Genomic DNA, 27589 nt, shown 5'->3' with positions numbered 1-27589 from the left:
CTGCGCATAAACCTACTTTTGGCTGTAACATCCCACTGAAGGGAGACTTCCAGCGCTGCAGCTCCCGCATGGTGCACATCACCTGTGTTGACTGCAGGGGGCGACTGACAGACGGACTGGCCGACTGACTGACTGACTGACTGTGAGATAGCCGGTCAAAGAGCGCCACCGCTCGCTCGCACGTATATCTCCCCACCACATCACCGGGTCCCCTTGACTGTCTCCTTCACAGCGGGCTCGCAGGCAGACACAGCTGACTTTGAACCGAGCTGGCCGCTGTCCTCACAGTACGGGTGACACTAGGGACCTTGCAATGATCTCGCTGGACTTCAACTTCAACATCTTGACAAGGGACCTGTCGCATTATCTGGAGAATCAAGTGAAAGTCGGGCTGTTCGGTTCGGGTGTGGGACTGTCTCTGGTGCTGGGCTTTAGCGCAGCGTACACCTGCTACTACTTGATTTCAGTAGCGAAGGTAAGAGCCGTTAACGTGTATGATGGGTTAACACTGCTGTGAAGGCACTGCTTTTTGCCTTACAGCTCGTTTTTTGTCAATTGAAGCCGGCGTGTGTGTCCTTTTATTAATGGAGGGAGCGTTTTCACTGCCATGCGTGTAACCGACCGGTGCGTCCGCCTGATGGAGGTTTCGATTAGGCTGCATCTGTCCACCACCGGCGGGGCTAACGGCGCACCGCCCGCACATGTGGGGAGGATGTCAGGCAGCCAAGAGGCACATTTTTAATCAGCATATTATCCAGAAATTAATATTATCTAACCACACCTATGTGCTGCACTCATGTAGCTACATTAAATCAACACAAACAGTTACAGTTAGACGTCAGTGTCGGCTATGCTAGGCTAACATAACTGTATGTTAGCTAAAAATGCCGGTAGGATTTATGTAATGCTCAGAGACTCACTGTGTTAATTATGTTATTCATTATTTAATAATTTATCTCACGTTTTTTTTTAATCATGTATGAGTTACATTAAAATGTTAATACAACAGAAATATAAGTAAGGATGTTAAAAGAGGCTTGAAAAGAGCATTGAATGCAACATCTGGACTTAAAGGTGCACTGTGTAGTTTTGGGGAAAAACAAGTAATCAAAACAGAAAGATCTTCATTGATGCTTTCAAGAAACTAAATAAACAAACTTGTTTTTCATGACTGAATAAACCGAGTCAACAAACTGACAGCTAAAGGACACAACATAGTTTCACACTGTATAACTTTGTTTACATGTGGCGGACCCTGCCACCTTTCTAGCTTCAAACAGTGTTCTGGGGACCTTATTGTCCTCTGAGAACAGCTTGTTTATTCAGTTTGGAAAAAAATAAATATGTCTGAATTTGTGTTATTACATAATCAATACTGTAAATATTAAAATTCTGAGTTTAAATATCTTCTTAAAAAAACTACATACTGCCCCTTTAAAGGTGCAGTATGTAGTTTTTAGAAAAGAAAGTTTTAAATTCTTAAAGTTCATATTTACAATATTAATACAAACTCAGAAATATTTATTTGATATATTTCCATAACAGAATAAACAAGCCAAAGTTGGCTAGAAGGTTGTTGCAAATATAAACAAAGTTAAACAGCATGAAATTGTGTTTGAGGACAGTGAGTGTAGTCAGTTTATTCAAGTGAAGATGAGATTTTCTCTTCTTTTTAAAAATTTCTTCCTCAAAACTACACAGTGCACCTTTCAACTAAGCAAAGTTTATTTTTGAGTGCCATTCTCAACTCGTCAAAAACGGACACTTTGGGATTAAAGGACGGATCGGCTTTTTTTTTGATGAATTGGGGACTCAAAAATCTAATTTTTTCACAAAAAGGGCCTTTAAAATGAAAGGGGTATTTAATAGACCAAATTATGCAACAGAAATCTACAGTGGATTGTTAAACTACCATGCCATAACATGTGTAAAGCTGTTTCTTTTCATTATGAAGGGCTATTGCATTCTTATTAATAGAATTTTGAACTGTAAAAAATAACTTAAATATTGACAACATGATTTATGAAAAAGAATTTCAGACATTTTATCGCTAAACCAAAAACACCAGTTTGACTTATATTCCCTGGAGTGCACATAATTTTGTTTTGCAAATCAGCCCTTCCGTTCCAGTTTTAATCCTGTATTACAAGCATCAGAAGATTAAGACTTGATGTTAAGTTTAGAGACAATGCAACAAGTTATGCAAGTTAAGAAAAGGATTAAGAGTTTTATTTATTTATTTATTTATTTTTAACAACATATGACATAACAATACATGGCTTAGAGCTAAAAAAAGATGTTTTCCACTGATGGATCTACTGTCATATTGAGGGGAAAAAAAGAAGTCACTTTTCTGACTGTGCCACATCTCATTCACTTGTGTTTTGCAGAAGCCACAGCTCATATCTGGGGGTAAGAAGTTCTGCCAGTTTCTGAGGGAGCAATGTCCAGTAGTGACAGAGACCTACTACCCCACCTTTTGGTGCTGGGAGAGCCGCATCCAGACCCTGCTGAGACCCTTTGTCACGGCCAAACCTGGGGTCGTCTACAGAAAGTAAGTCTTCACCGTGACTGACATACTAATTATGCATCACAGAAGTCTCTTTTCTTTCCTCCAAACTGAGAATTTGTTCCTCTTTGCACGTAGACATGCTGGTTAAAATGTACATTTGAAGTCAAAGAGGTCATATCCCATAAGCAATAAATGTGAAGCATGCAAGCAAAAACGTTCCCACTTAATAGTTACAGTAAATAAACACTTAATATGAGAGCTTTGTTGTTCAGGCATTCTACTGTAATTAAATAGCACTGCAGAATTTTCCATGCCCACAGAGAAAAGCTTTACGGTAAAACTTTAAAACTAGCTTTAGCACAGGGAAAATGCCATTGGCTATTTCTTGATGTCTTTCTTTCCAGTTTCACAACTGGAAACAAATCCCAGTTTTGTTCTTAGCCAAGACTCAAAAGCTCAGTGGAGAAAGGGATCTTTTGTGGCACAATGCTGGCTCAGGCCGCCCTGCCTGCTCCTTGATAATGTACATTCTGTTGAAGATTAATTGGCACTGCATTCCTGCCCCCTGTGCACATAAAGGAGATTACAGTTCATCAAGAGAGGCTTATTTTTCATTTATACTGTTTATTACCTAATTGTTCATATTATATTCTCATGTAATTTATTTCATGTATTCTGATTTATCCTCATTTCAGTGACCATGTGTGTATAAAATATGAAATATATTATGTGATGTGATGGTGCTTTATTTGTCAGCCAGGAGAGGGGGAAAAAATCAGCTACTCTAATTACGACTTTGCCACTTCACCACTTAAAGGTGCACTATGCTACTTTTTACAGGCCTATAAACGGAGAGAGTTCCCAATAGAAGGAATGGCAGTCAGCAAGAGCTAACATGAGTTTTAGATGTAGGCTAGTTTAAAGCCATATAGTTACATGTTTGTGTATGAACATTAGAGCAAAACAAGCTTGTATTTTAAGTTATGGTGGGGTGAGAACAAAAAGATCATAGAAGTTTTCTACATTTCAAAAATATAGGACTTTATAACCAAAACAGTTTCTAAAAAAGTGCACATTTAATATAAAAACTGAAGCTAAACCCCAAACTTTACATACAGATACTGTCATTGGTAGGATGCACAATAAATATCAGGCCGATGTTGGGAAATTTATGTAATTTGCTATTTATCAGTATCTGTGAAATTGAAAAAAACAATAATATGAAGCCTAAATAATTTCACTGACTTAAGAAGCGCAGCATTTACAAACTCTGATTCACAGTAGGTGGTCGTATGCACCTTGACAGCTGGTTTGCAATCCGCCAGAAAACATGAGGAGGAAGAAAAAGAAGGAGAAGAAGACAAAGGAGAGGAAGGGTAGAGCCATGCAGTGTACACTAGAGAACCAAACATGTTGGCGTGAATTATTTTAACAGTTTCAGTGGAAAACAACACAATAATAATTTATAACACAAGTTTAACAAAGATTCAGAAAGGATTCTTTGCTCACTTCATCTTGGCCTTTCTTAACCTCAGGTTATGAACTTCTTTTTAAAAGTACAAAAATGTTAGATTATCGGTTATCTTATTGGTGTTGGCCATGAGAAGCACCCCTAGTTTTTTTGTGTATTTTATCCAGAGGTGGCAAAAGTACGCACAGTAGAAGTAAAGATACTAATAAATATAAATTTACGAATAGATAAACGTCCGTACTTAAGTAAAAGTAAGAAAGTACAGGCTTTGAAAGCATAGAAGTAAAAAGTATCCCTCTGAAGTACATTTCTACCGGCCATTTTTGTGCAAAGCTCACGTCATATTAATATAATTCAAAGACTATAAAATTTGAAGGTAGAACCTGTAGGATTTTTCCGAGCTGTTCTATGGATGTCAAACACTGACATTTTGGGTTGCCAAAGCGCTGTTAATAATCAATAATTATCAATCAATATTCAACTCAAATGCATTAAAACTAAACCCACCCCTGATTTTATCAAAACTCTTGATCAAAAGTTGATCATGATTATTGGTATTGTCGTTTTTAATCCTTTAGTTAAATTATTAGCCTCACGATTTACCCGTCCCAAGGACATTCACACAGCCTCCGCTCTTGACGGCTTCCTTCGTCAAGGAGACAAGTATTCCCACAATGCACAGCTGTCAGTTATCAAAACGTGGCACGGCCGATGTCACATTCACTGTATTATCACATTACCTCCGGGGACAACAGGACACCACCCGACCCATAATAAAGTTACGCAAGGTTGACCCAAGGACGGACACCGTGAAAACCATCCTTTTTGTCATTGGCTGTCTGGGTGAAATTCCACTCATCTCGTTGTCCGAGCGGAGGATTAGCACCAGGTCCCCTCCAACGTTGCGCGCTGGTCACTCTGGATTGGCCGTGGCAGACTTTAAAGTCTAGCCTCAGGTGTATATTTCATGGCGGCTCTGTAATTTCATGCTGATGTCTTTACCGCCAGCCGTCCAAGTCGGCTGGTTGGCTTCACTGGCACAGTGTGCAGTGCAGGCTTTAAAATGCACTAGCGCGGGGAGTGAATGACCTCATCTGCCAGGCTAGGGTTGTATAGCCCAGAAATTGATTGATCATAAAAGCTCACTGGTGCAATGCCCTCCCTCCTTATCCTAACTTGCTGCGTGTTGCAAAGCGCGCTGACAAGATGATCACAAGGGAAATGAGGCGGCTGTCAGCGATCGTTCTACTCACATATCAAATTCCCCTTTGGCAGAGCTTGTGATGGATACAATGAAGTGCTCATGTTACCTGGAACTGAACAGAAAGTATTAAGTGTTTTAAACAGCTTTTAATGAGTGATCATATGTAAATTTACATTTCACCCAAGGTTAATGGTACTTTCAGTACTTTTTCTCACTTATATTGTCTTGTGTGTGTGCTTAAGTGTTTGTATAAGGGTTCAAGGTACAAGATGATTCATTCCTCAGTAGACAACACAGGGTTGTATAACAAAATGAAAGTTTGTACACGTTTTCATGCTGCACATATTACAGAACATATATACAGTTATTGATATACAAATATGCATAAACACGTAGTGCAGCTTTTAAATCTACCAGGATGTATGTCAGCAGCAGCAACAAGATGGTGATGATAATGTGGTCGGCCTCTACATATCAAAAGTGAGATGAGACAAATAAATAGATATCCAGAGATAAAGATTGAGGATGATGTTCGGACTCGTTGCTGAGTTGCGTGTCTCTCTCGTCTCTGCAGTGAGCTTATTAAGGCAGCAGATGGAGGACAGATCTCTTTGGATTGGTTTGACAACGACGACAGCTTCTCTCATCCCGACCCCGCCACCAGACCGACAGTCCTCCTTCTCCCCGGTCTGACCGGCACCAGTCGAGAGTCCTACATCCTCCACATGGTCCAACAGAGCCGGGATCTGGGCTATAGGTGGGTGGTCTTGGCCAGAGATGCTGGCAGAGGTCCAGCGCTGAGTAACACACACTCAGGGCACTAAATCTCATAACTGACACACTCTGTGCCTTATGTTCTAATTTGCAATCATCTAGCATACAGATATGTCGTCCGCTCAACCTCAGCTATGGTAACCATATTGACTGAAAGGTAAAACCCACTTCTGTATCGATTTTATAACTTTTATATAATGGATGCAGGAGTGACGGGCCTGGGGTTATTTCAGGTGAAGTGCACAATTAAAGTGGTGGGCTAAGCTGTGTGTCAAGAGCTGCTTTTGTAAATAGCCAAACGTAGCACAGGCTTGAAGAGTTGCACAGGGAGGCAGTTTTTTCCCCCCTCCTCCTTTCTCCCTCTGCAATAGGCCCTTTCACTGTGCACTCATTCTTTCACCCAGATTTGGGGAAGGCATGGGAAGAGAGCCGGCAAACTCAGCATCTTCCACCCCTCACCCCTGTCTGTGTAGCTTAATGAATTACAGCTTATCCCGGTAGAAGCTTTGCAGCTTAGCCCAGACCAGCTTCCGAGTGTATGCTGCAGTGTGTGTTTAACCACCCCCCCCCACACACACACACATCCCTGCACCTACCAGTCCTCTTGCCCAACACCCTGTCCAGCCCCGCCCTGCTGCTGGGTTACACCGATACAAACAGCAGGCCTGACTCCACCAGATAATAGATGACTGGCGGAAGATGTGAGGCGAGGAGGGATGCTGATGCCTTTTCTCTGCAGTACAGACAGAGCGCTCCTCGCACAGCTGTGCCTCTCTGCACACCTCATCCCAGTACAATTTTTTTTTAAAAGTGAGGAACATTTGTTTAAAGGAATTTAGGGCACTGTGTTCCTTTGTACATGCAAAGTCAGCAACTTGTAGTGACAACAACAAATAAACAAGTGTAAGTGCACTCGATCTTCTAAATGTTCTTCTTTGTACACATACTTGATTAAAAAGCCAGTTATTTTCTCAATAGAGTAATCTTTTTATATATAAATGCCCATCACAGTTTCCCAGAGCTGCAAGGTGACACTGAAATCGCAGATTTTGTCCAACCATCAGTCATTGCTACTTCATTTTCTGTTGATTGGCTGATCGATTTATTGACAGTTTTCGCTCCTCTAGAATTTTGTCCAGTTAGAATCAAGAGATTTGGGTTAAGATTATTTTCACAACGATTGTTTTTGTTATAAATTGTTTATAAACTGAAGAATGATGATCACATGTTGCCAGAACATTATAGATATCAGATATTATCCGCCATGAGTAAACCCTCGTCCCAAACAAATCAATAAAGAATCTCTCAAAAAGAAAATAAACCTCAGATGCACTCTCTGTGCTGAACTTTCTGACTGTTCCAAATTAGCAACCTTCTCCCATACTCCTACAGGCCCAGCTCGTTCCCTCTGCCAACACTCCCACAGGACAAACAGCTTCACTCAGAGGCAGCATTGATTCTAGTGTTGCTGACACAAATGCTATATTTCCTACTCAGAACAGACTTTTAATCACATATAGTCCATGTAAGCCTCACCCAAGTGAAAGTGTTGCCTTTCATATGTATGAGCAACCATGCCAAGGTAAACATGGGCAAAGGCCACACAGCGCATAGTTACCTCCAGTACTAGTCAGTTGATTGTCTTTGTGCACACGTGATCAGTGTGTGGAAATGCAGCTGCAGGCTACCGTTTAGCCAGCTGTGTCGTCTTAGAAGCGCTGGGTTTGTTTTTTGTAGGAAGTGCGCCGAACGAGTACAAGTAGGACTGAGGGGAGAGGTAAAAATCCTGTGAGAGTCGCAGATCCTACTTTTGATTTCGATGATCGAAACTGAAAGCTCTTTTCGACCAGTTATTGATTTTGAGTAAAGCAGAACATATATTCCCTTTATTATTATAGAAGACTACAATAACTAGATTTTTTACACTTGAGATGCTAGAACTGGATTTTTGGCAGAAGTTCTAGTGTGTAGGATTTAGGGGGATTTAGGCTCATTAATGGAATATAATACACATGATTACATTTTCGCTAGTGTATAATCACCTGAAACCTTAGAATGAGCCTGTAATATCCACACAGGGAGCAGGTCCTCACCCACAGAGTTCGCCATGTTGCACCGCCACGTTCCTACAGTAGCCCAGAACGGACAAACAAAACACTTGAGAGGCCTTTTGCATTCTCTCCTGCACACTTTAAATAGGGGCTGAGACGAAGAGTATTCAGTTGATTCAAATCCGCAACCTCATGCCACTAAATCCTCCACACTGGTCCTTTAAATGCTTTACGTCCCCGTTACAATTAACACATGAAGTTGTTAAAGGGATCTTTTCAGAGACTACAATAAGCGTATGTGTTTTGTGTGTTTCAGATGCGTGGTATTCAACAACAGAGGGGTGTCTGGTGAAATGCTGCTGGTAAGACTCAAACGTGTTACAACTCCATCATTCTCTGTTATTTCATTACTTCATTTGTCTTGTCCGTATTCAGAAAGTCGTACGTGTATAAAAGACAGCTGTTAGGGACAGTTGTTCTTTTCATTGCTTCAGCCGGCACAGAGCATGTCTGATCCACACGTGTCACAGAGCCCACAGGGAGCCTGAGCTGATGCTGCACAGACAATGTTGTTGCACAGCAGGGATTAAGTTGCAGGCAGATACCGTATTTTAATGCCCATCCACAGAAATATGACCTCGCCGAGCACGTGCCGTTCTGACACCTGGCTTTATCTGTCCTCTTAAACCCGGGTATATTTAGCCAACAAAATGGACCCGGGCTCTGATAGTGCCTGGCGTGCTTTAAGTTTCCTCCCTCTCTGTCTGTACATTTGGAACAGAGGCGCTTTCTTTATGGGCGACTGTATCACCCCGATCTAATCATGCCATCACTACAATACAGAGAACTCATCCGAAGCACAAATGGTGTTTCATTACAGGCAGGGGTTGCCCACAATCAATCTAATGTTCCTGTTACTGGGTGTAAATCTGAATCAGTGGCTGATCTGTGTCCTGCTGTATTCTGGCTCAGCTGCAAATACAAAACAAGGGGGTAAAAGTGACACTAAAGCAAAAATGTCATCCAGTTTGATTTAAACATGTATTCTAGGTCATATCCAGAATTCAGTTGGCTCAGCTGCCCTCAGACAAAGTGTAAACTCTGTAACCTTGGCACTGTATCAAGTGGTGGTGGTAAGGAGGAAGTTTTCTCCCTCATTTCAGCTGGGAATTGTGCTATATTAGATGCAAACAGTTTAGCATTTTTTACGCTCCTGTGAGTGTTTTCTCTGTGCCCAGTTAGTGTGAATATTGCCCATTGTTTAAATTGGACAGCGCTGTAGAATGACCCGCTGAGTGAAAGATGCCCCCTGCCTCAAAGACTGCCCCGAGTGCCAGTGCCCTATTTCTAAACCTCGTAAAAAGCCTATTACATGACACTTTCCAGTGGAGTGCTAGCTTTGCAGTGCAGGAGTTTTATTCTGCTCTAATATTTCCAACCAACTCTTGGTATTTTATTTTGTCTTATTTATATGTTAGAATTCGATGTGTAAGTTTTGCTATTTCACTGCAAAGTCTAAAACTTGTGCATGCCTATTAGAGGAACCATGAGAGGGCAGAAAAACAGGAATTTACTTTGCCTGAGTTGAATCTTAATGACGCGCCTTGAAGAGCTTAAGAGTCAACAGCATCCTGAGAAATTGGACGTGTTAAATAGGCTCCTTGGAGTTGGAGCTGGTTTGTTTTATAATGTTAAGTAACCTGCGCTGCCTGCTTGTTTCAACAACATGTTCATTTATGTGATAGCCAGAAATACTGAAAACAAAAAAAACAGATAATATGGTTTTAACTGTGATAAGGGGAAACATTTTTTCATATGCAGTAGGTTATAGAGTTAAAGTAAATCTTCGTTTACACCCTTACACAGTTATAGACTGTGGACTCACTTCTGGAGTCCAGTGGATGTCAGGAGAGATGCTTTACACTCACGGCAGTGCAAAAAAATAAGTGAAAAATCCCAGCATAGTCATAATAACTATCAATTGTGTACTTTCTGTTTGTATTTTAAAGGTGATGTAGTGAATCGTGTTGACTGTTTCATGCCTGTTTATAAAATTACAGTATTTATCTTCTGCTTAAGGTGTTTGATTTATTTCTGCAACTATTAATTATTTCCATTTAAAATATTCAGACTATTGTTTTGTCAATTAATTGACTAATTGTTTGGTAAAAAAGTTAAAAAGAAAAAAGTGAAAAATGCCTGTTTAAGATTACCAAAGTTGATCAAAACAGTTGCAGGTTTATCTTCTGTATATCAGAAAATTGATTAACTTAACGTTTTAGCTCAAGTTTGATTTGCCTCCTGTATCATATTGGTTGATTTCACTGTCAGAGCATCTTGCATTTATGTACAGCAGCAGCTGATATCAACAATTGATCTTCCCTTAAGATGGAAAATACCATGACCTGAGACTGGCACGTGTGCAGCCCAACAGTGGTAGAATCTATAGGTGAACTTCCTTTGCTGCTATCTCTCCCCATACATAACAAAGGTCCTGATAGCCCAGGATCGCCATGTCTGTTTCATAATCATGTGTCAGCTCCTTGTGTCCACGTGTGTTTTAGCTACTGTATGTGTCATGGCTGTGTGTCTCACACCTGTCTACTATATAATATGCTGTCTTTGCCAAGGATTTATTTGACTATATTTGTTTGTTTCTTAATATTGGTGTGGAAATTCTGAAATGTAACTTCTTGACAATCAGGAGGAGCGAGACACAAGTATTTCTCACAGTATTGTCTAAAGGTTACTTTCATTATGTGTGTACCGCAAAAAAATGCCGTAAGCAAATCTTGTAAGCTTCTTATCTCGTCTCTCTGCACTGTTGATACTTTCTCCAGTCAGGACTTTCTCACTGTCTGTGCTGATCTTTCTGACTGTTGCAAATTAGCAACCTTCTCCCATACTCCTACAGGCCCAGCTCGTTCCCTCTGCCAACATTCCCACAGGACAAACAGCTTCAGTCAGAGGCAGCATTGTTTCTAGTGTTGCTGACACAAATGCTATATTTCCTACTCCGAACAGACTTTTAATCATATATATTCCATGTAAGCCTCACCCAAGTGAAAATGTTCATATCTACGAGCAACCACGCCGAGGCAAACATGGGCAAAGGCCGCACAGCACATAACATAAAAGAAATGAATAAATAATTGTTTATGATATGTACAATTTTACTCACAATATTCTCCCAATAGAGTCCAAACACTTATTGATAATGCAACATTTAGTGCGGTATTTACAGCAATCATAGTTATCACAGCTGTATTGATACTGCACTTTTTCTGGTTTCATTTATTCTCACGGTGTAGCCTATTATCACTTCATATCTGGGCTCCAGGTGCGACTATTTTGGTTGCAGATGCACTCAAAAATCTGTCAAGTGCAACTTAACGTTTCCATCGGTCCATTGTTTTCATTTGCTGTTTATTTTTTGAACAATTGAGGTCATCGCCATTTGTCGTTGCTTGTGCTGTGATGTAAATGTAGAAAAACATGAATTTGCACCTTTATTCCTGTTTACAATCATTTACATAATATTATGTTTAGAAAATTGAATTAAAATGTGTTGGTGCGTGCACCTAGATGAAAACGCAAGTCTGGAGACCTGAATTTTCAAAAAATGTTTGCAACCTTTTAACTGGTTTTTCCTCTAATTTGAGCACCCAGAGAAAGTGGTAAGGTATTGTAGCTGTAACTTGTATGTGTATACAAAAGTTGAGCTTGGTTAATACCTGACAAAAGAAACAACTGTCCATATTTTTTAATTAGCCCTAACAGAAATTACATAAATACCATGTATATTTCAGCATTTTAGCTTAAATGAAAATAATTCACTTTATTCACATTGAGTCTTTTTTAACAAACGTAGAGAAGCAGTAACAAAAGAGTGACAGTACTGTCTTCCTGTCCCACACAGACGCCGAGGACCTACTGTGCAGCTAACACAGAGGATCTGGAGACTGTTATCGAGCACATCCAGAGGGCTCATGGAGCTGCTCCTATCATGGCTGCTGGAGTATCAATGGGCGGGTAATGAAGCCACTCACTACCGGCTGACTGGACTTTTCAGAACTGCCAACACTGCTTAAAAATCTCAAAAAGCTGTGCAAGACAACTTTTCAGTGAACCAGTGTGCGCTGAACTTGAAACTGAAAATATATTAACCCAGAAATATCCATATATAAAATAATCCAACATTAGCAAATGACTATCTGCTATAGTCAGTGCTTCAACATGGTTCCAGTCGCTCAGTGCAGCGTAAAGAAGGTGTTTTTTACTGCACAGCACTAATCCCATGAAGTGAAGGATTGGTCAGAAATGGAACATGTCCCAATCCCTGTTTTTTCCCCCATCTGTCCCTTTCTCTCGCCCTCTTTGCGTAATTCAGGATGATGCTGGCCAACTACTTGGGGCGAAAGGGCCGGGAAACCTGTCTGAAAGGGGTCGTAGTCTTCTCAGCGGGCTGGGATGTGTTTGAGTGCACCGCTTCACTGGAAAAACCCCTGGACCGTTTCCTCTTCAACTCCTACCTCACCAGCTGCCTACAAGCCTCCGTGCACAGGTCAGCAGGGGACAGAGAGGGATTAACACGCCGCTAACTCACTGCTAGTTCTGAACGTTGAGAAACTGTTTTGTGTTCATCTTTTATATGTTGATCAATATTTTTTGGGATAGTTCCAGGCCAACAATACTGCTGCTGTATATTTATTTGTTAGATGAAGCACGTTAAAGCATGTTAAAAAAGCCTAGGGTTGCAAAATTACGGCAATATTCCAGGTAGAAAATTTTCATTGGAATTATTGTGAAAAGTATCATGTTGTGAGTTAGCTAATAGAAGCTAGCAGAAGGTTTTAACAAGCTATAATCTGTGCACTTGGCTTTAGACTACTATCTGCTGCCTAAATGAAATATTATAAGAAATATAATCACTCTAGTAAAATAATCAAAACTTACCTGAAAAAAATGAAGTAATTTGGCTCAGACAGTGCAGTAGTGTTGAAACTGCAGGATACCCAAAGCTTTAAAGGCAGCGCACATACAAACCATCAGCTCTGATGAAGGCCTCCAGGCCAAAACGTTACCATGTTGGTTGACACATTGTCTCAAAGATTAACTCTAACACTCAACACTGTCAATATACTGTATTACTATCTGTGTATTAACGTGAGTGTGATATACATTAACGGTATTGCATTTGTAGTTTGAAAGCTTGATTGTTGTTTCATTACGTTGTAACAACCTTGTCAGCAGTTCTGAGGGACATTTTCGGACGCAAATCATTTCACCACAGTGACAGTTTTATTTTTAATCTCCCCCGCAGACACAGACCAGTGCTTGAAAAGTGTTACGACATCGATCATGTCATGAAGGTCGGGATTATTTTCACTGACACACTGCCATAAATTCTAATCTAATTAAACAAAGTGGCCAACATTTAATCACTTTACTCTGCCCCTACAGGCACGGACCATTCGAGAGTTTGACGAGAGGTTCACCTCCATAATGTTTGGCTATCCTACCAATGACGACTACTACCACGATGCCAGTCCTGTCCACAGGCTCAAATCTGTGCAGGTGCCAATGCTGTGTCTGAACGCTGCTGATGATGTTTTTTCCCCATCTCATGGTGAGTTCAACACCTAATTTTTTAGAATGGGATGAAAACTGATTTTATTTGGTTTTAGAGACCCTGCTTATACGATGGCATGCAGAATGAGAATCTAGTGCACAGAAAAGAAAACAGGACCTGCTGTTTCCTTTGCAGCCATTCCAGTGGAGGCAGTGAAGCAGAATCCCAACCTGGCCCTGCTCATCACCTGTCATGGCGGCCATATTGGTTTCCTCGAGGGCCTGTGGCCTCGACAGAGCACGTACATGGACCGAGTCTTCAAGCAGTTTGCTAAGGCCGTCATCGAAGAAGGCAGCCGACTCACGGACCTCTCCTGATAAGAGTACTTAACAAAGTGTTCCTCTAGTTTTACTTCCTTACTTCCTCTCTCTTATTCTTCTTTCTTTCCTTCCTTCCTTTATTTCATTTTCACCATCCATCTTTCCTCTCATCCTTTACTCATTCAATTTCTAATTCCATTCTACCTGATTTCCTTCCTTTGACCTGTTTTCCTCTTTCATCCTTGCCCTTCATTCCTCCTTACTGCATTCCATCCATCCTTCCTTCCTTTCGTCTTTACCTAATCCTATCCTGCCTATTTCCTTCCTTCCATTCACTTTTTTAATCTTTTCCCTCCATCCTTCCGTCCCATTCTTCCTCCTGCCACAAGCAAAAAACCTTTTTTTCTCATTTCAAAGGCACATCTTATTGAATGCAGCATTTGTGTTGCATTCAGTTTTCATTTATTTATTACGTACAGTAAACAAGTCATTGTATGTAATCTAAAGCTGAATAATATGCTTCTTAAAAACACAAGCATAGCTGTTCATGTCATTGTTGAAAAGCTGAATTTGTGCCCATCTTGTTTAGTTGCATTAGCTAGCTAAAACAAAAAAATCTGCTATTACCTTGTGCAATTATTTTTGTTTTTAAGTTAACACACGTACTGTACATGAAAATCCAATCATGTTTGCTCATGAAGCATCTTTAAGTACTCATGTCAGTAGGATTTTAGCCCTCAGGGATTGACTTTATTTACTCATACGTCTTTCCTTCCTGTCTAATTTTGTGTTCTCGATCATTCTCCTTTAGTTTGTATTTTCCTTGTTTAAAGGTAGATGTTATTCATCAGTTGACATATGGTTGTTTCTTTTCTTTTTAATGTTATAGTTCGATATTATGGTAAATACACTTATCTGCTTTTGTGCAGAGAGTTAGATGAGAAGATTGATACCATTGAAGCTACAGCCATCACCCGATTAGCTTAGCTTAGCTTAGCTTAGTTTAGCATGTATACTGAAAGCAGGGGAAACCGCTAGCTTGGATCCAAAGGTAATAAAATCCACCTGTTCTTTTTTTTTAAACCTTTGAACAGAACCAAACTAGCTTTCACACGCCCTGCTTCCAGTCTTTATACTAAGCTAACCTAACCGGCTGCTGCAGACATGAGGGTGGTATCAATCTTCTCGTCTCTCTCTTGGCAAGAAAGCAAATTAGCGTATTTGCAATAATGTCAAACTACTCCTTCCTTAACCATTTGCATGCACTTTTACTTTCACACATTCTACCTTTATGCACACCAAATAGTTCTACAAATGTATTATATAGAGAATAACTCATAAATGACAAGGAATGTGAAATTGCACTATTTTAGTTGACACTATCATGCCTCTAATTCCTTCATGCAAGGCACATCATTTCATTCGATATATGAAAGTATATCCTAAAGGCTGAACAGAGCAGTATATGAACTCAGTGAGGGTTTTCTTTGTGAAAATGTTGGTGGTTATACAATGTAAGTAAGTCTGAGGGTGCTAGATACAGTGATGTGAATGAAGTAACGCACATAGGAAGACAGAGAGTGTACATATTGGCCGTTTGAAGTGGTGGATGTTGCTTTACGAGATGCATAGTATCGTTAATGGAACCTGGCTGTCGGTCCTGGTGTGTTTCTGTTTCGCCAACAATGATCATGGGGCTGGCTACCGTGTATGAGTTGGCATCGATGAAACAGGCAGACCTGACCGGCGGCCAGACTTTCAGTAATGCACTGCATGAGGGATCTTGACTTCCTGTTCCTGTGGAATTTTGGTGTCTGTCTGTTCTGCCAAGTGTCCATCGAAGTAGCATGTGTCTCATCTGCGTCATCATGTCCTGAACCTTAACATCACCTGGTAATCTGTAGCACAAAGGACAAGTCTGTTTGTTTGTTTTCATAGGCTGCTGCATTTTATTTTGTACACTACATGAAAAGAAAAGAAAAAAAAAAAACATTCTGTTTAACATGTGCAGCAATAAGATTTTAAATTAAAAAATGTCTCTATAGTGTAAGTACCAGTATATGCACATTATCAACATGAGTGTAATATGCTGTATTTAATAAATTATTAAACACAGTCTAGGTCAGTTTGTGTGTTCTGTCTCTAGTGCTTCTGCTCGTAATGAGTCTTGTCAACAGAGTATATTGGATTGCTCAACTGACCATTCACCGCAGGCTAGAAAAACTGATTGCAGTTACCGTTTGTCAGCAGTTCTCCATCTCTCTTTCTTGTTTTTTTATTTGCAATACAACATGAAGACACATATGGCAAAGCATTAGACAGGAGGGGGAAATAGACTCAAACAAAACAAAACAATAAACAGCAGTAACAATAACAAAAAGATTATTATTATAGATTATTTTATTGTACAATTCTAATTCCTAAAAAGTTTCAACACTGTGAGTGTATATTTACCAATTTAAACTTATTTTTTTGGTATTAGGGTTGTAGTGTCCACTGGTCACCACCAGTACAGTAGGAGGTGGCTGCTCAGTTGCAGGTTTGACACCCTTTGGAACAGCCTTGTGGCTACATATTGATAGTCCCCAGAGTGCTTGGTCAGGCACGTGAGGTGTCAGGCTCACACACGACTCCACCCTGGGTCACGGACCCGACCCTTAAGTCAAGACGTTTGACAGTCTTACGAGTGGAGCTGGCTTACCGCTTGACCGGTGTGTCGTTGCAGGGTCACACTCCCTCCTCTCCGCTCCTGTCACAGTATTGGGTTTTGGTCCCTGGAATTGACTCACTCCACACTCACAGGCTTAGCTGCTGATAGGATATGCATTTGCTGCAGTAGTGAGTGTGATCCACCCAAAGGCAAATCGTAATCCCCCGGCACTCCATTTACCTTCACCCCAACCCCCCAATAAGCCCGCAGACAGATGAGCTTTGGTTTTAGCTAGATGGTTTATAGAAGCATGAGAGTAATTAGAGTAGACTGCCAGGCGGGATGAGTAATTTACTGTTGCTTACCATCTATGAGAATTGATATTATGTGGCAGGAATCCCCTCTGTTATTAATGTTGATGTTTCTGCTCATGTGAGACTGCACTCTGCTTAATTCCACATAGTTACAGATCAATAACCAAACAGCGTTCTGAGATGGAATAAAGGATGTTTCAGTCATACATTTAATCATTCCAGTGTTTCAAAGTAGTTTAATATTAACTACTGCGTTGCCTCAGGGCTGAATAAATGAAAGAAATATGTCAGAGGGAATTCTCATGAGGCATTTTCTCTTTTTTCCTTCGAAGGATTTGTTAAAGTATCAGCTAAAAGATCAAATCAAACAATGAAGTCGATCCAGGAAAGTGAAAAATTACAGCATAATCGAGAGAAGCCAAAGAAAGCCCATCTTTACTCTGTGCTTTAATGCCAGTTCGCTATAAAGAAAACCCTTTGGCACATCTAAAATCTTTAAAGACAAAACTCCCTCGGGCTTCGTGCGCAACATCATTCTGCTTTTCTCAAAAGAGCAATTATATGACGCAGGAATCAGCATGCCAGCCATTCTTCTTGCCCTCTCTTCCTTATCCTATCCTGACTGCAGCTGGCTGAAAATAGCCTTGTGTTATATCACACAGGGGTTGTAGGTTGATGGAAAGTGTGCTCTAATATTACCTCGCACGAGCTGAAATAGTACCGTCCCTGGACAAGCAATGCCCCTGTGCCCTTACAGTGAAGCCAGAGAGGATCCTACACAGCATCCATAAAGAGAAGAGGCCATTTCCGCTCTTTATAACGAGAAGGGTCATTGTGCATAGTCACGGCACAGCTGCAGAGGTGCTGAGGTGAGACAAACATCAGGCAAGGACGTGACTGGGAGATGAGCAAGGGTTTACTCTTAAGGAGAATAAAAAGATGTGGGATTTAGTGGCTGCAGAGGAGAGAGTGAGAGGATTATTAATCACAGACTGGAGACAGGGCTGCACATGCATTTCAACAACACTGCTTAAGCTTTGTATGAATGCACTGGGAACAGACTTTAAAAGACTCAGCAGCTACCTGGGAAGCACACCAAATTACAAGGAAAGCAGAAAAATAAATGGAAATCAGTCTAAGTTTAGTCGAACGGCAAGGAGCTCAACTCAACCTCTGAAATCTAATGAAGTGTTATGTTGTATCATGTGTTGTGTGTCCGCAATGAAGGGAAGTGTGCATCTTCTTGGCCAAAAGTTCAGGGTCCCCTTCATTTCAATTTAAATAACATAAAATTCATGAGAAATACAGCCTCGATCCCAAAGCGTCTGTATTTGACGAGTTGTAAATGAGACTCAAAAATCTACTTTCTCCCAAATTGGACCTTTAAATGACTCTTTTAGCTGGAAATGGCTGATTTTAATGGAATATCTCCGTATGTGTACAGAGGACCATTTTCAGCAACCATCACTCCTGTGGCCTCATTGCACATTGTGTTAGCCAATCCGAGTTTGTCACATTAGAAGGCTAATTGATCATTAGAAAACTCTTGTGCGATGATGTTAACACAGCTGAGAGCTGATGTGCTGATTAAAGAAGCAATAAAATTGTCCTTCCTTATGTTAGGAGTTTCTGCAGCATCAGCATTTGCGGGTTCAATAATAGTCTCAAAATGGAGAGAAAGTAAGAACTTTCTTCTGAATCTGAAAAATAAAAAACTACGCAGCGCACCTTTAAATATGAAATAGCTGGAAATCAGAACATCCTATATGCTACACTGTCACACGCTTTGTTTCCAGATGTTCAGGAGAAAACCGTATAAAAATGTAATCATTTAAAAAAACAAACGCACAATTGATTTTAGAAGTCATTTTATTACATTCATACGTTTTCAACAACAATAGCATGGCTCTAATGTCATATGTTCAAAGCCTGTAACCACAATGAGAAACATGAGGTAGATCACCCAGACACCAAGGCTGCCACTGGGCTGCACATGGTCATCAAACACATTTCAGTGAAGATTGTGAGAGCAAGTTGCATATTAAGTGTTAAATTATTCAAAAGAAAGACACATTCTATGGACCATTGGAGTTTAAGTTACATTTTCTGATCATCAGTCTTATATTTGGACTAATTGCGGGGCTCATTTAATAGTGGGAAACATTTATTTTTCTGCTGGCAACTAGTGCAAGTTCACATTTCCTCCTTCCCCCCCCTCAATGACATTCAGTAGATCTAAGAATCATTCATTTGGGTCTTGTGCAAAGCCTTCACGGATGGTTCTGAAGAGGACACACTCCCTCGGTTTAGGCGAGCTTAGCATGCAATCAAATATTACACTTCAACATGATTATCAGTCCAAAAATGCTTGTCAAATAAATAAGAACCCCTCACGGACCTGGTTTTCATTTTCAATAAAAAAAAAAATCCAACACAAGAACAGGAAGGGATACAGACATATGGTTAAGGACACATCTAGGTAGATTCTTCTTTGCCTTTGCGACATAACATAAAAATGCAGCAAGACATCATGACTAAAAATATACTGGCAAAAGTTACACAAGACTAAAAAAAACATCAGTAACCCTCAGTGGTTCAAGGGGTGATATAATATATTAATAATGTAAACAAAGCTTTAAACAGTACAGTAGTCCGAAATCCAATTAATCATTTTGCTTCACTTGGACAAACATTCCCTCGCCTCACAGTTAAATGGTTTCTTCATTCTTATTGGTCAAAAAAAAATAAAAAAATTAATGACTTGAGCAGTGACGGCATGAAACATCACTTAAGGCATATTCTTTGGACAACCCTGTGCAGAAACATATAAAAACATTCTACGTTCAAGTATATGAAATGATCTGGTCACCTGCTTTTGACAGCGTTTAAAGCTTCTCTGATTATTACCCAGATTATGATTTTTAATGTGTGGACGGCAGCCAGAACCATCCACGTGAGATCAGCCTTTACAACAGGAGGTGTAACCCCAGGCACAGTCAGTAGCAGGACATTTGGCAGTGATTATTATGTTTCATTTACTGACGTGGCGTGATTACGCTCAAAACACCGAAAAATACCAGTAAACTCGACTTACATCCGTGTGTGATCGGTAATACACATTAACAGATGAGTAAAACCCTGTGGCAAGTCACATTTGTCTGTTCTGGACAACAGACCCGCTTCATTTTTGAAACATTTTACATTCTTGAGAGGACACAACTTGCAGCTTTCTTTAGCTGTGAGCGAAAATCTTTGGATACATTTGAGAGCAAGTCGTTTGGAGATGAAAAACACCTTCGTACAGGATGGATTATCGATGCCACGTATATATTTTCAGGAGGCACAAGAAGAAGAAGAAGCTCAAATGGTCGCTTCTTGTTTGAATCCCGATGGCGTGGCAGTAGAAGCGACGATGGTGATGATGGAAATCCAAAACAATGAGCTTCGTGGAGTTTGATGCAGGTGAGAAAGGAAAGCGAAAGGGATGTCTTTGGTGCCAACGTAAGATAAAGCCAAAAATACAACTTGGGAGAAAAGCTTTACCCTTTTAAGCGACCTCCCTTGGATCTCCCATTAAAACCCTGAGATAACAAGTACGTCCAGTACGGGACATACTGTTGAAAGTCCATGTACACATACAATCTTCAAATAGTCACATCATTGATCAGGGAGCGTCCATTTTTGCGCAATACAACAACAAAACAAATAAAGTTCAGTATCAGCTGTGCTTTTTTTCCCACAGCAAAGTGTTTCTCAGTAGAAGCTCCAGTGGAGACAAACACGAGTTCAAACATGAGCCAGGCATAGAGCACTGTGGTAGTACAGTATTTGGGGCACTGTGGATCTCCAACAGATCCCCTCCGACCTTCCATTGGAATGGCAAAGAACTATCCTCGTTTCTTGATTGTGTTTGGGCGGCAGTGCGTCGGACCCGGTACGTTTCAGGTTCAAACGTGGCGGCCGGTCAGAAAGAAGAGAGGCCGGTCCTCGCTGCAGTTGGCCGTCTGAAACTCGTCCCGCAGGCGGAACTGCCACTCGTCCTCCAGCTCCAGTCGGACGATGGTCTGACGCAGGGAACTTCGGTCCTGGCTGATCACGCAGAGGGTGGCACCTGTGGACACGAAGAAGGTAAAAAAAAAGGTGAATACACATACAAACACAAGAGCAGCATCTTAGTCAGTACGTCTGCGCTGATGAGTCACCTTTGAGGAAGCGGAATTTCTTGAGGAGTCCGGAGACGACGAAGGAGTCACAGAGGTAAAGCAGCAGGCCGCTGAACAGCAGGCCCTGGTGGTTCAGGTTGGTGGAGTGTGGACGAGAGTTGATGTAGCACACGGAAATCTGTGACAGAAGATACAACGAGACGCGCGTCATTAATGGGACACAGATTTGAGGTTACAACCCGTGAAATAATCATCATGAATCCTTAAAGCAAAATGAAAAGGTTGCATGATTTATTTCCATGACAGAAAGAAAATGCAAACACGAGAGTCCTGTCTAGGTGTGCGTGTCGTGACGCCGTGCACAAATGCACAGTGCAAATATGCATTGTTAGCATTCTGTGTTTGCAGATGTGCACGGATGCAGGTCGGAGTTTTCTGAGCAAAACAGATGGCGAAGTCGTGCAACATGTTTCTCTGTGGGTTCAGACGGTTCTACAAACCTTAAACGTGAAATTAAGTCAGTCAGCAGGTTTTTCTTATTTTCATAACAGATAACAGGGTAGAGACTTCCCTTGAAACAGTAGAACAACTTGATTTATATCTCATGTAGAGGATTTCACAGTAGTTTTGGTGGTTCAGTTGAAGTAATGGTGCTAATTTGTCTCCTCTCCTGCTTTCAGCTGATACTTCCTGGGAGCTCTTACCTCGGGGCTTATGTTGAGGTAGCTGTCGATGGACAGAACTGGGTTGTTTCTGTTTTGAACAGCCTTCGGAAAGAGTCTGTGGCTGCAGCTTTGCAGGAACCTTTCAAGCAAGAACTGGGCCGGGGCGTCCAGGAGGGTCTGCTCGCTGTCTGGAGCGCAGACGTACTGGGACGGGCTGATTAGGGCGGGGTTTTCTATTTCCTTTTTTTAAGAGAGAAGAAAGTGAATTAGCGCTTGAAAGAAGACAGATAAACTAACTAGAAACCCACTTACAGATAGGCAGAGGTTGCATGACACCCACCATGAGTTTAGGTTTGACCAGGAAGTCTTTGTTTCCCCCGACTGGAATGTGTTTCTTCATGAGGCTGAAGCAGTTGAAGCGACACAGCAGCAGCCCACTACTGTTCACCCTTAGATTAAAGTCCACCTCTTCACAGCTATACCTGCACATAGGAACAAAACAGTCAGCACATCTGTCACAAATCACCAAACATGTGATCGACTGACACAATCTTACACTAACTTACCGATTAAGGTCATATTGGACATTCTGCGTCAGGTCCACGTTGAGCATGACGAAGTCGTGGAGGTGGCACCGACTGTACGGCTGGCTGGTAGACTTGCGAGCCAGGCCGCTGCTCCACTTGCGCGTGCCGCACATTGCGTATAGGGAGATCTTTGGTGTGGTTTCCATGTGCTGCAGCACCATCTTCAGGGACACGTTCGTGTAGGTTGAGCCGTCATCCGATATCTCACTGAGAGATGGACAAAAAAGAGGACAGGGTACAAGACATGAGTTTTAACCTTAGTAGTAGGGGTAACTACAGCCATTTGAATAATCATAGCGTTAAAAAGTCTTTTACACATTTTACAAATCAGAAACAATCTCTACCTGCTGTCTGTTGGCTGATGGGTGTTCCACAGCACGCAGGAGTCGTCCATCATGACGATGAAAGGCCACACATCTTGCCTCTTGACGCCTTGCTCCTCCAGTCGGTTCCTCTCCAGCTCCAGGTTGTGGTATGACAGCTCTTTGATCAAGAAGCGGGCCGCGCCTAAAAACAGACAGGGTGTCAGTCTTTCATTTAATAGTTTCTCAAAACACCCAAAATGCTTTTCAGCTTCTTCAAAAGCTTAGTATAGTAGTATATAGTATAGCATAGTGTGTGTAGGCATTACAGGTTTACAGGTGAATTTACAAGGGCATGTTCCACGTTCAGCATAAAGGAGCATCGGGTCTATCCTGTACAGAAATATTAGCATGCTGACACTCAGGGGGCGTGTTGAGAGAAAATAGGTAAAAGGGTAAATGGCCTCTTAACCTCAATGATCCCTGTTTCATATTAGTTCGGTTACACCCTTTTCAAACAGGCCACATGCCTGATTTGCTTCCTTACAAATCAGACTACTGTGCTCAAACGTGACTGACTGTAATTAATGTATGACCAGGGTGGCTCGCTCAGTGTGACAAATCACTGATAAGCTGCAAGGTGACGCAGACTTACAGGTGCCCTGTGGAGGTTTTTTATGACTAGTGGAGCAACGTTTTCATGTGCGGGTCCAAAGTGTAACAAAGCAATAGTAAAGGCATGAATGAATTAGACCGCAAGCAGTGTGATTGGGATTTTGGGGCCGTACAAATAAAACAGATTTGATTTGATTTGTATTGGGGGAGATTGAGCTTGGTTTGCTCATTAAACTTTGTTCCTGTTGTTGAAAATTTCTCCAATTTGTTTTGATTGTTTATCTGTTGAGAAAATTCCCATGAAAATTGACACATCTATGCTGGCAAAGGAAGGGTTGGAAAAAATGATATTCTAAATTTGTTTTACGTCTCAGTTCAATCGATTGCACCAGTAAGCTGCTCACCAACTCCTGCATTGTTGAACATGGCCGGCAGGACGAGCAGGATGTGGTTGGGCCAGTACTTCCTGTACTGGGGCATCTCGAACTGCTTGACCACCAGAATGTGCAGATGAGTGGCGCCCTCCATGGCGTGGAAAATGTTGAGCAGGCCGTGCTCTTGGCGTCCTGTCGTCGGGGTGAAGATTGGACTCTTTAGCAGCGCAGGGTCCTGGGGACAGACGCAGAAGAAGAGTCAAAACAGTGACCAAATAATTATTTAACACCTGCCCTCTTGAGACATTTACCTAAGTTCACACTAATACTCCCACATGTGCACAGGAAGCTAACCTTGGTGGAGAACAGAGGCAGGCGCATGCTTTCCAAGTGGCTCCCCTGCTGACTGAAGACAAAGTGCTGCTCCTTGGCTTTGGGAATGACAAACTGGAGCTGGACCTCCTCCCCCAGCATGGACAAGCAGAAGGTGAAAGCGTGGAAGGTGCACTCCGACAGCTGCAACACACACATGCATTATTAACACGGAGATATCGCTTTATCGCATTAAGTACCACTACAGAGAGTAAAGAGCTCTCAAGCCTTCCACTGTCAAAGTATTTTGACAGGTTAGGATATGCATCCGTAAGTCAGCCAACAGTCTGAAGTTACTCAAGCTCAAAGAAGGCAGCAGAGGAGTGTCTCAGACATGTGATGCTAGCCTGCACGCTGCGCTCACCTGTGTGGCAGGGCCTGCTTCACAGTAGTGGTGACACTGCTCGCAGTGATGAAAGGCATTGTGGGCAGCAAACCTGCTCAGACGGATGGACTTGGTCTCTCGTTTGGCTGGTGTTTGGCTCTCTCCTTCCTGCTTAAAATCTGCAAGTAGGAAAAAATATTATATTATATAAAAATATTAAACGTTATGCTAAACTTATAGACGCAGCCACAAGAGTACGAGTTCCACAAATATACTTTTCATCAAGATATTTTCAATACAAATAATATACATTAAGCATATTTAACATTTCCTTTCGGCCAAATTAGATCACCCTTACAAGCTGCAGATGTGTATTCTACAGCCTGTGGGATGCTGTTTCTTGTATTCAAAATTTTGTTGCAGTTGTTTTTTTAATCAAAGGCCACATGGAGGACTCACTTAATATGTTAATCTTCCATCTTCAATGTAAATAAAAAGTAATAAAAAAACTAAAGTAGAACATATTCATCTTATTCAAGGTCATGAAAAAGTTTATTTTTAAATTGCCATGTCTTAAACACACAATCAAAGATGTAATCAAGTATTTCTTGACATTTTACCTATGATCTTATTACACATTTTTTTTCCAAATTTGCTCTGGATTCATTATAGTTTTTGTAATCTGATTACATAATCCTGGCTACATGTAATCCCATACCACCCTGCCCTGGTGTTTGCATAATTCTGCTGACCTTTTAAGCACTTTGGCATCTTGTCAGTGTAAACAGAGCTGGCCTTCCTGAACTTAGGGTCCCGGGGGTTGGGGTCAAAGGGCAGCTTTCGAACTTCCTCGATGTCAGGCCACAGGGTGTTTATTGGAGTTGTGACCTCTGATGTTTCTGGAGATGAAAAGAACACGAGAAGGTGAATCACCGCCATGAAAATCTAACATGAAGTGCCTCCTTATATCCAGGGCTCTAGACTAACTTCACACAATGCGCCAGCACAGCACATGCAACAAAAACATTGAGATGACATCAATTGTTTAAAAAGTTGAAGCTGAATTATAAGACAATTTCAGGCGACCGGTGAAATGTTTTGTCGCACTTTGCAGATCTTTGGGTTGCACCCTGGAGCCCTGATGTCTATGGTGTGTTTAAAAAGATATGAGTCCCGATGATCTTCACCTTCTTCCTCCTCCACCTCTTCCTCGTCGTAGACATCGACCTCCAGCAGTCTGATGAGCATTCGAAACAGGATGCGAAGAAACTGCAGATAGGCACCAGTCTTTCCCACCTAGCAACGGACAAAAAAAGGTAATGTTACCATGACACTTTTGACATTTTAATGACATTTGATCATTTTATTTCCCCAATTAAAATCTGACAAACGATAGTCAAAGTTACAGTTGAACATTTTTAAAATAAAACCTTAACTTATCCCATAGAGGGATGGCAGTTACCTGTGGTGGTCCACTGAGTAGCAGCCGTCGAGGATGTGGCACAGGTGGAGCTTCATAATCAGCGTGATGCTGCCTGGTGACAGTCCACTGGCGGTAGTACATGCTCTGATCCGCCCCCTGCAGGATGGGAGTGATGAGGGGCCTCAGCGGGCTGCTCCACGCCGCATCTGCATGAGGCAGCAACGAGAAGGAGCTCAGCTGACTCCCCGACTCCCCCGCCAGCAGGTTGTACGCTGCCCGCGACATGATGACCGTCCGCGGGGACACCCGGGTGGGCTTGGGCTCTCGACCACACTGCGTGGACTGGCTGGGCCTCTGGGTGGATGAGGATGATGGGGAGGGGGCGGAGGAGGAGGAACTGGAGCAAAGAGAGGGAGGGGCATTGGAGGGTTTGGAGGGGTTGGAGGAGAGCTGGCTTCCCAGGGAGTCGCACTCCTGCTTGAAGCCTTGTGTGACGGTCCCCACGTCCGATGTGATTGCACCTTCAGGTGGGCAGGTGGAGGTGGAGGGCTTCTGGAAAGAGTCGGCGACGTCAGATGAGCTGACACCGTTCTCTGCCAAAGAGCCTGAGTGGAGACATGAGGAGGGAAAAATATGAAAACGTTTCAAGATATGATACATTGGTTCATCTACTTCAAATAACTTTTAATATTAAGTTGAGACTCTGTTTTTCACCAAATTAAGACCATATTTCCTTTAAACACTAATCTGAAGAGTTTTGAGTGATTGAAACTGAATGTTTGGACTCAGCAGGGTCTGGGACTCACCAGACGTTCTGGTTGCAGCGCTGCCATTGCTCTGAGGTCTTTCCAGCTCGTCTCCATCGTTCAAGCTGGTGGCGACCTTCTCTCCGTCTGATTCCCGAGGGGCCATGGCCTTCTTGGGGTCCTGAGCCACGCCCATGGACACATAGGTGCAGGCCAGACCCACTTCTTGCTCCAAGGCCGTACGAGTCAGGTAGCTGGAGTCTATCAGACGCAGGTCGCTGTATTTCAGAGACCTAGAAGGGTAAAAGTGATAAGAAGATTGTTGCTGAGAAAAGGTCATAGTTTAGGATTTTCATTTAAAGGATATTTCCATATTTTCTCAGATTTTTAATTTTGAAGATGCATTTTAAACCAATGTGCATCTTTACTGATGCTGATACAACACAAATACACGACCCAGTACTGACACACTCGATGCAGGATAAATGTAACTGGATCTTTCTTGTAGAACAGACAGCACACACGGTGTGAATGTGGAAGTGTAAACTAACACCTGGAGGATAAATAAAAGAAATAGTGAGGGCTGAAACGATTTCAATGCAGGATAAATGTACTACCAACGTTCCCCACCTATGAACAGGGGCTGTGTCCTCGCCACCGTGGCCCAATTATAGGATCTGACCCGTGTCATCCCCCCCCCCTCTCCCTGCTTTCCTGACAACTCTTGTTTTTGACTTGTGATCGGGGAATCCTGATGTGTGAGCTCACCTGGGGAAAGTTTCTCCAAGAGGGTCCTTCCCCGTGAGGATGACGATGCAGGGCAGCCCTTCCAGATCCTCATAAGTGTGCGGTACCCAGTCTTCATTCTCACAGCCTCTCCACGCCTACAGCAAAACACCGTGTTTACACACTGTTTGGTTACGTCTGTATCATTTAGAACTAGACCAACAACTGATACTGGACTGATATTCTTTTACTATATTGAAGATGTTGAGTACAAATGTTGAGTACAAATGTAATTATTTAAAGCTATCAGTCGAGAAAGAAAAGTTTCCATATTATCTGATATATGAGTCACACTGTTCAATAGAACCTATAAACAGTGACTAGTGGGGTTTCAATGGAGATATCTGTTGTCTAATAGTGGTT

At 41.8% G+C, this 27589-nt stretch overlaps 2 protein-coding genes across 6 annotated transcripts in view; one reads left to right on the top strand and one right to left on the bottom strand.

Moving 5' to 3' along the window:
- The first annotated feature begins 184 nt into the window (after nucleotides 1-184).
- Nucleotides 185-16030, top strand: abhd3 (abhydrolase domain containing 3, phospholipase). Its single transcript, XM_084368490.1, has 9 exons — nucleotides 185-475; nucleotides 2391-2554; nucleotides 5762-5944; nucleotides 8329-8374; nucleotides 11932-12044; nucleotides 12403-12576; nucleotides 13336-13384; nucleotides 13476-13641; nucleotides 13780-16030. Exons 1-9 carry the CDS (start codon nucleotides 314-316, stop codon nucleotides 13959-13961), a joined length of 1239 nt encoding a protein of 412 aa, XP_084224616.1. The 5' UTR covers nucleotides 185-313; the 3' UTR covers nucleotides 13962-16030.
- A 2689-nt stretch (nucleotides 16031-18719) lies between these two features.
- The window catches only part of greb1l (GREB1 like retinoic acid receptor coactivator), a 46103-nt gene continuing 37233 nt past the window's right edge, over nucleotides 18720-27589 (bottom strand). For all 5 annotated transcript variants that reach the window (XM_084368111.1, XM_084368114.1, XM_084368113.1 and 2 more), the window contains exons 21-34: nucleotides 27209-27324; nucleotides 26501-26733; nucleotides 25734-26299; nucleotides 25459-25567; nucleotides 25024-25170; nucleotides 24311-24450; nucleotides 23929-24090; nucleotides 23605-23809; nucleotides 22628-22790; nucleotides 22263-22490; nucleotides 22037-22178; nucleotides 21736-21936; nucleotides 21071-21209; nucleotides 18720-20979 (exon numbers count right to left, since the gene is read on the bottom strand). In XM_084368111.1, the coding sequence (XP_084224237.1) occupies nucleotides 20816-20979; nucleotides 21071-21209; nucleotides 21736-21936; nucleotides 22037-22178; nucleotides 22263-22490; nucleotides 22628-22790; nucleotides 23605-23809; nucleotides 23929-24090; nucleotides 24311-24450; nucleotides 25024-25170; nucleotides 25459-25567; nucleotides 25734-26299; nucleotides 26501-26733; nucleotides 27209-27324 (2715 nt within the window). In that variant the 3' untranslated portion in view covers nucleotides 18720-20815. The remainder of the gene's footprint in view (nucleotides 20980-21070; nucleotides 21210-21735; nucleotides 21937-22036; nucleotides 22179-22262; nucleotides 22491-22627; nucleotides 22791-23604; nucleotides 23810-23928; nucleotides 24091-24310; nucleotides 24451-25023; nucleotides 25171-25458; nucleotides 25568-25733; nucleotides 26300-26500; nucleotides 26734-27208; nucleotides 27325-27589) is intronic.

Source organism: Pagrus pagrus (assembly GCF_965226575.1).
Source record: "Pagrus pagrus genome assembly, chromosome: 12".
NCBI classification, from domain to species: Eukaryota; Metazoa; Chordata; class Actinopteri; order Spariformes; family Sparidae; genus Pagrus; species Pagrus pagrus.
Note: the sequence above shows the minus strand (reverse complement) of the source record. Positions and strands in the feature narration are given on the sequence as shown.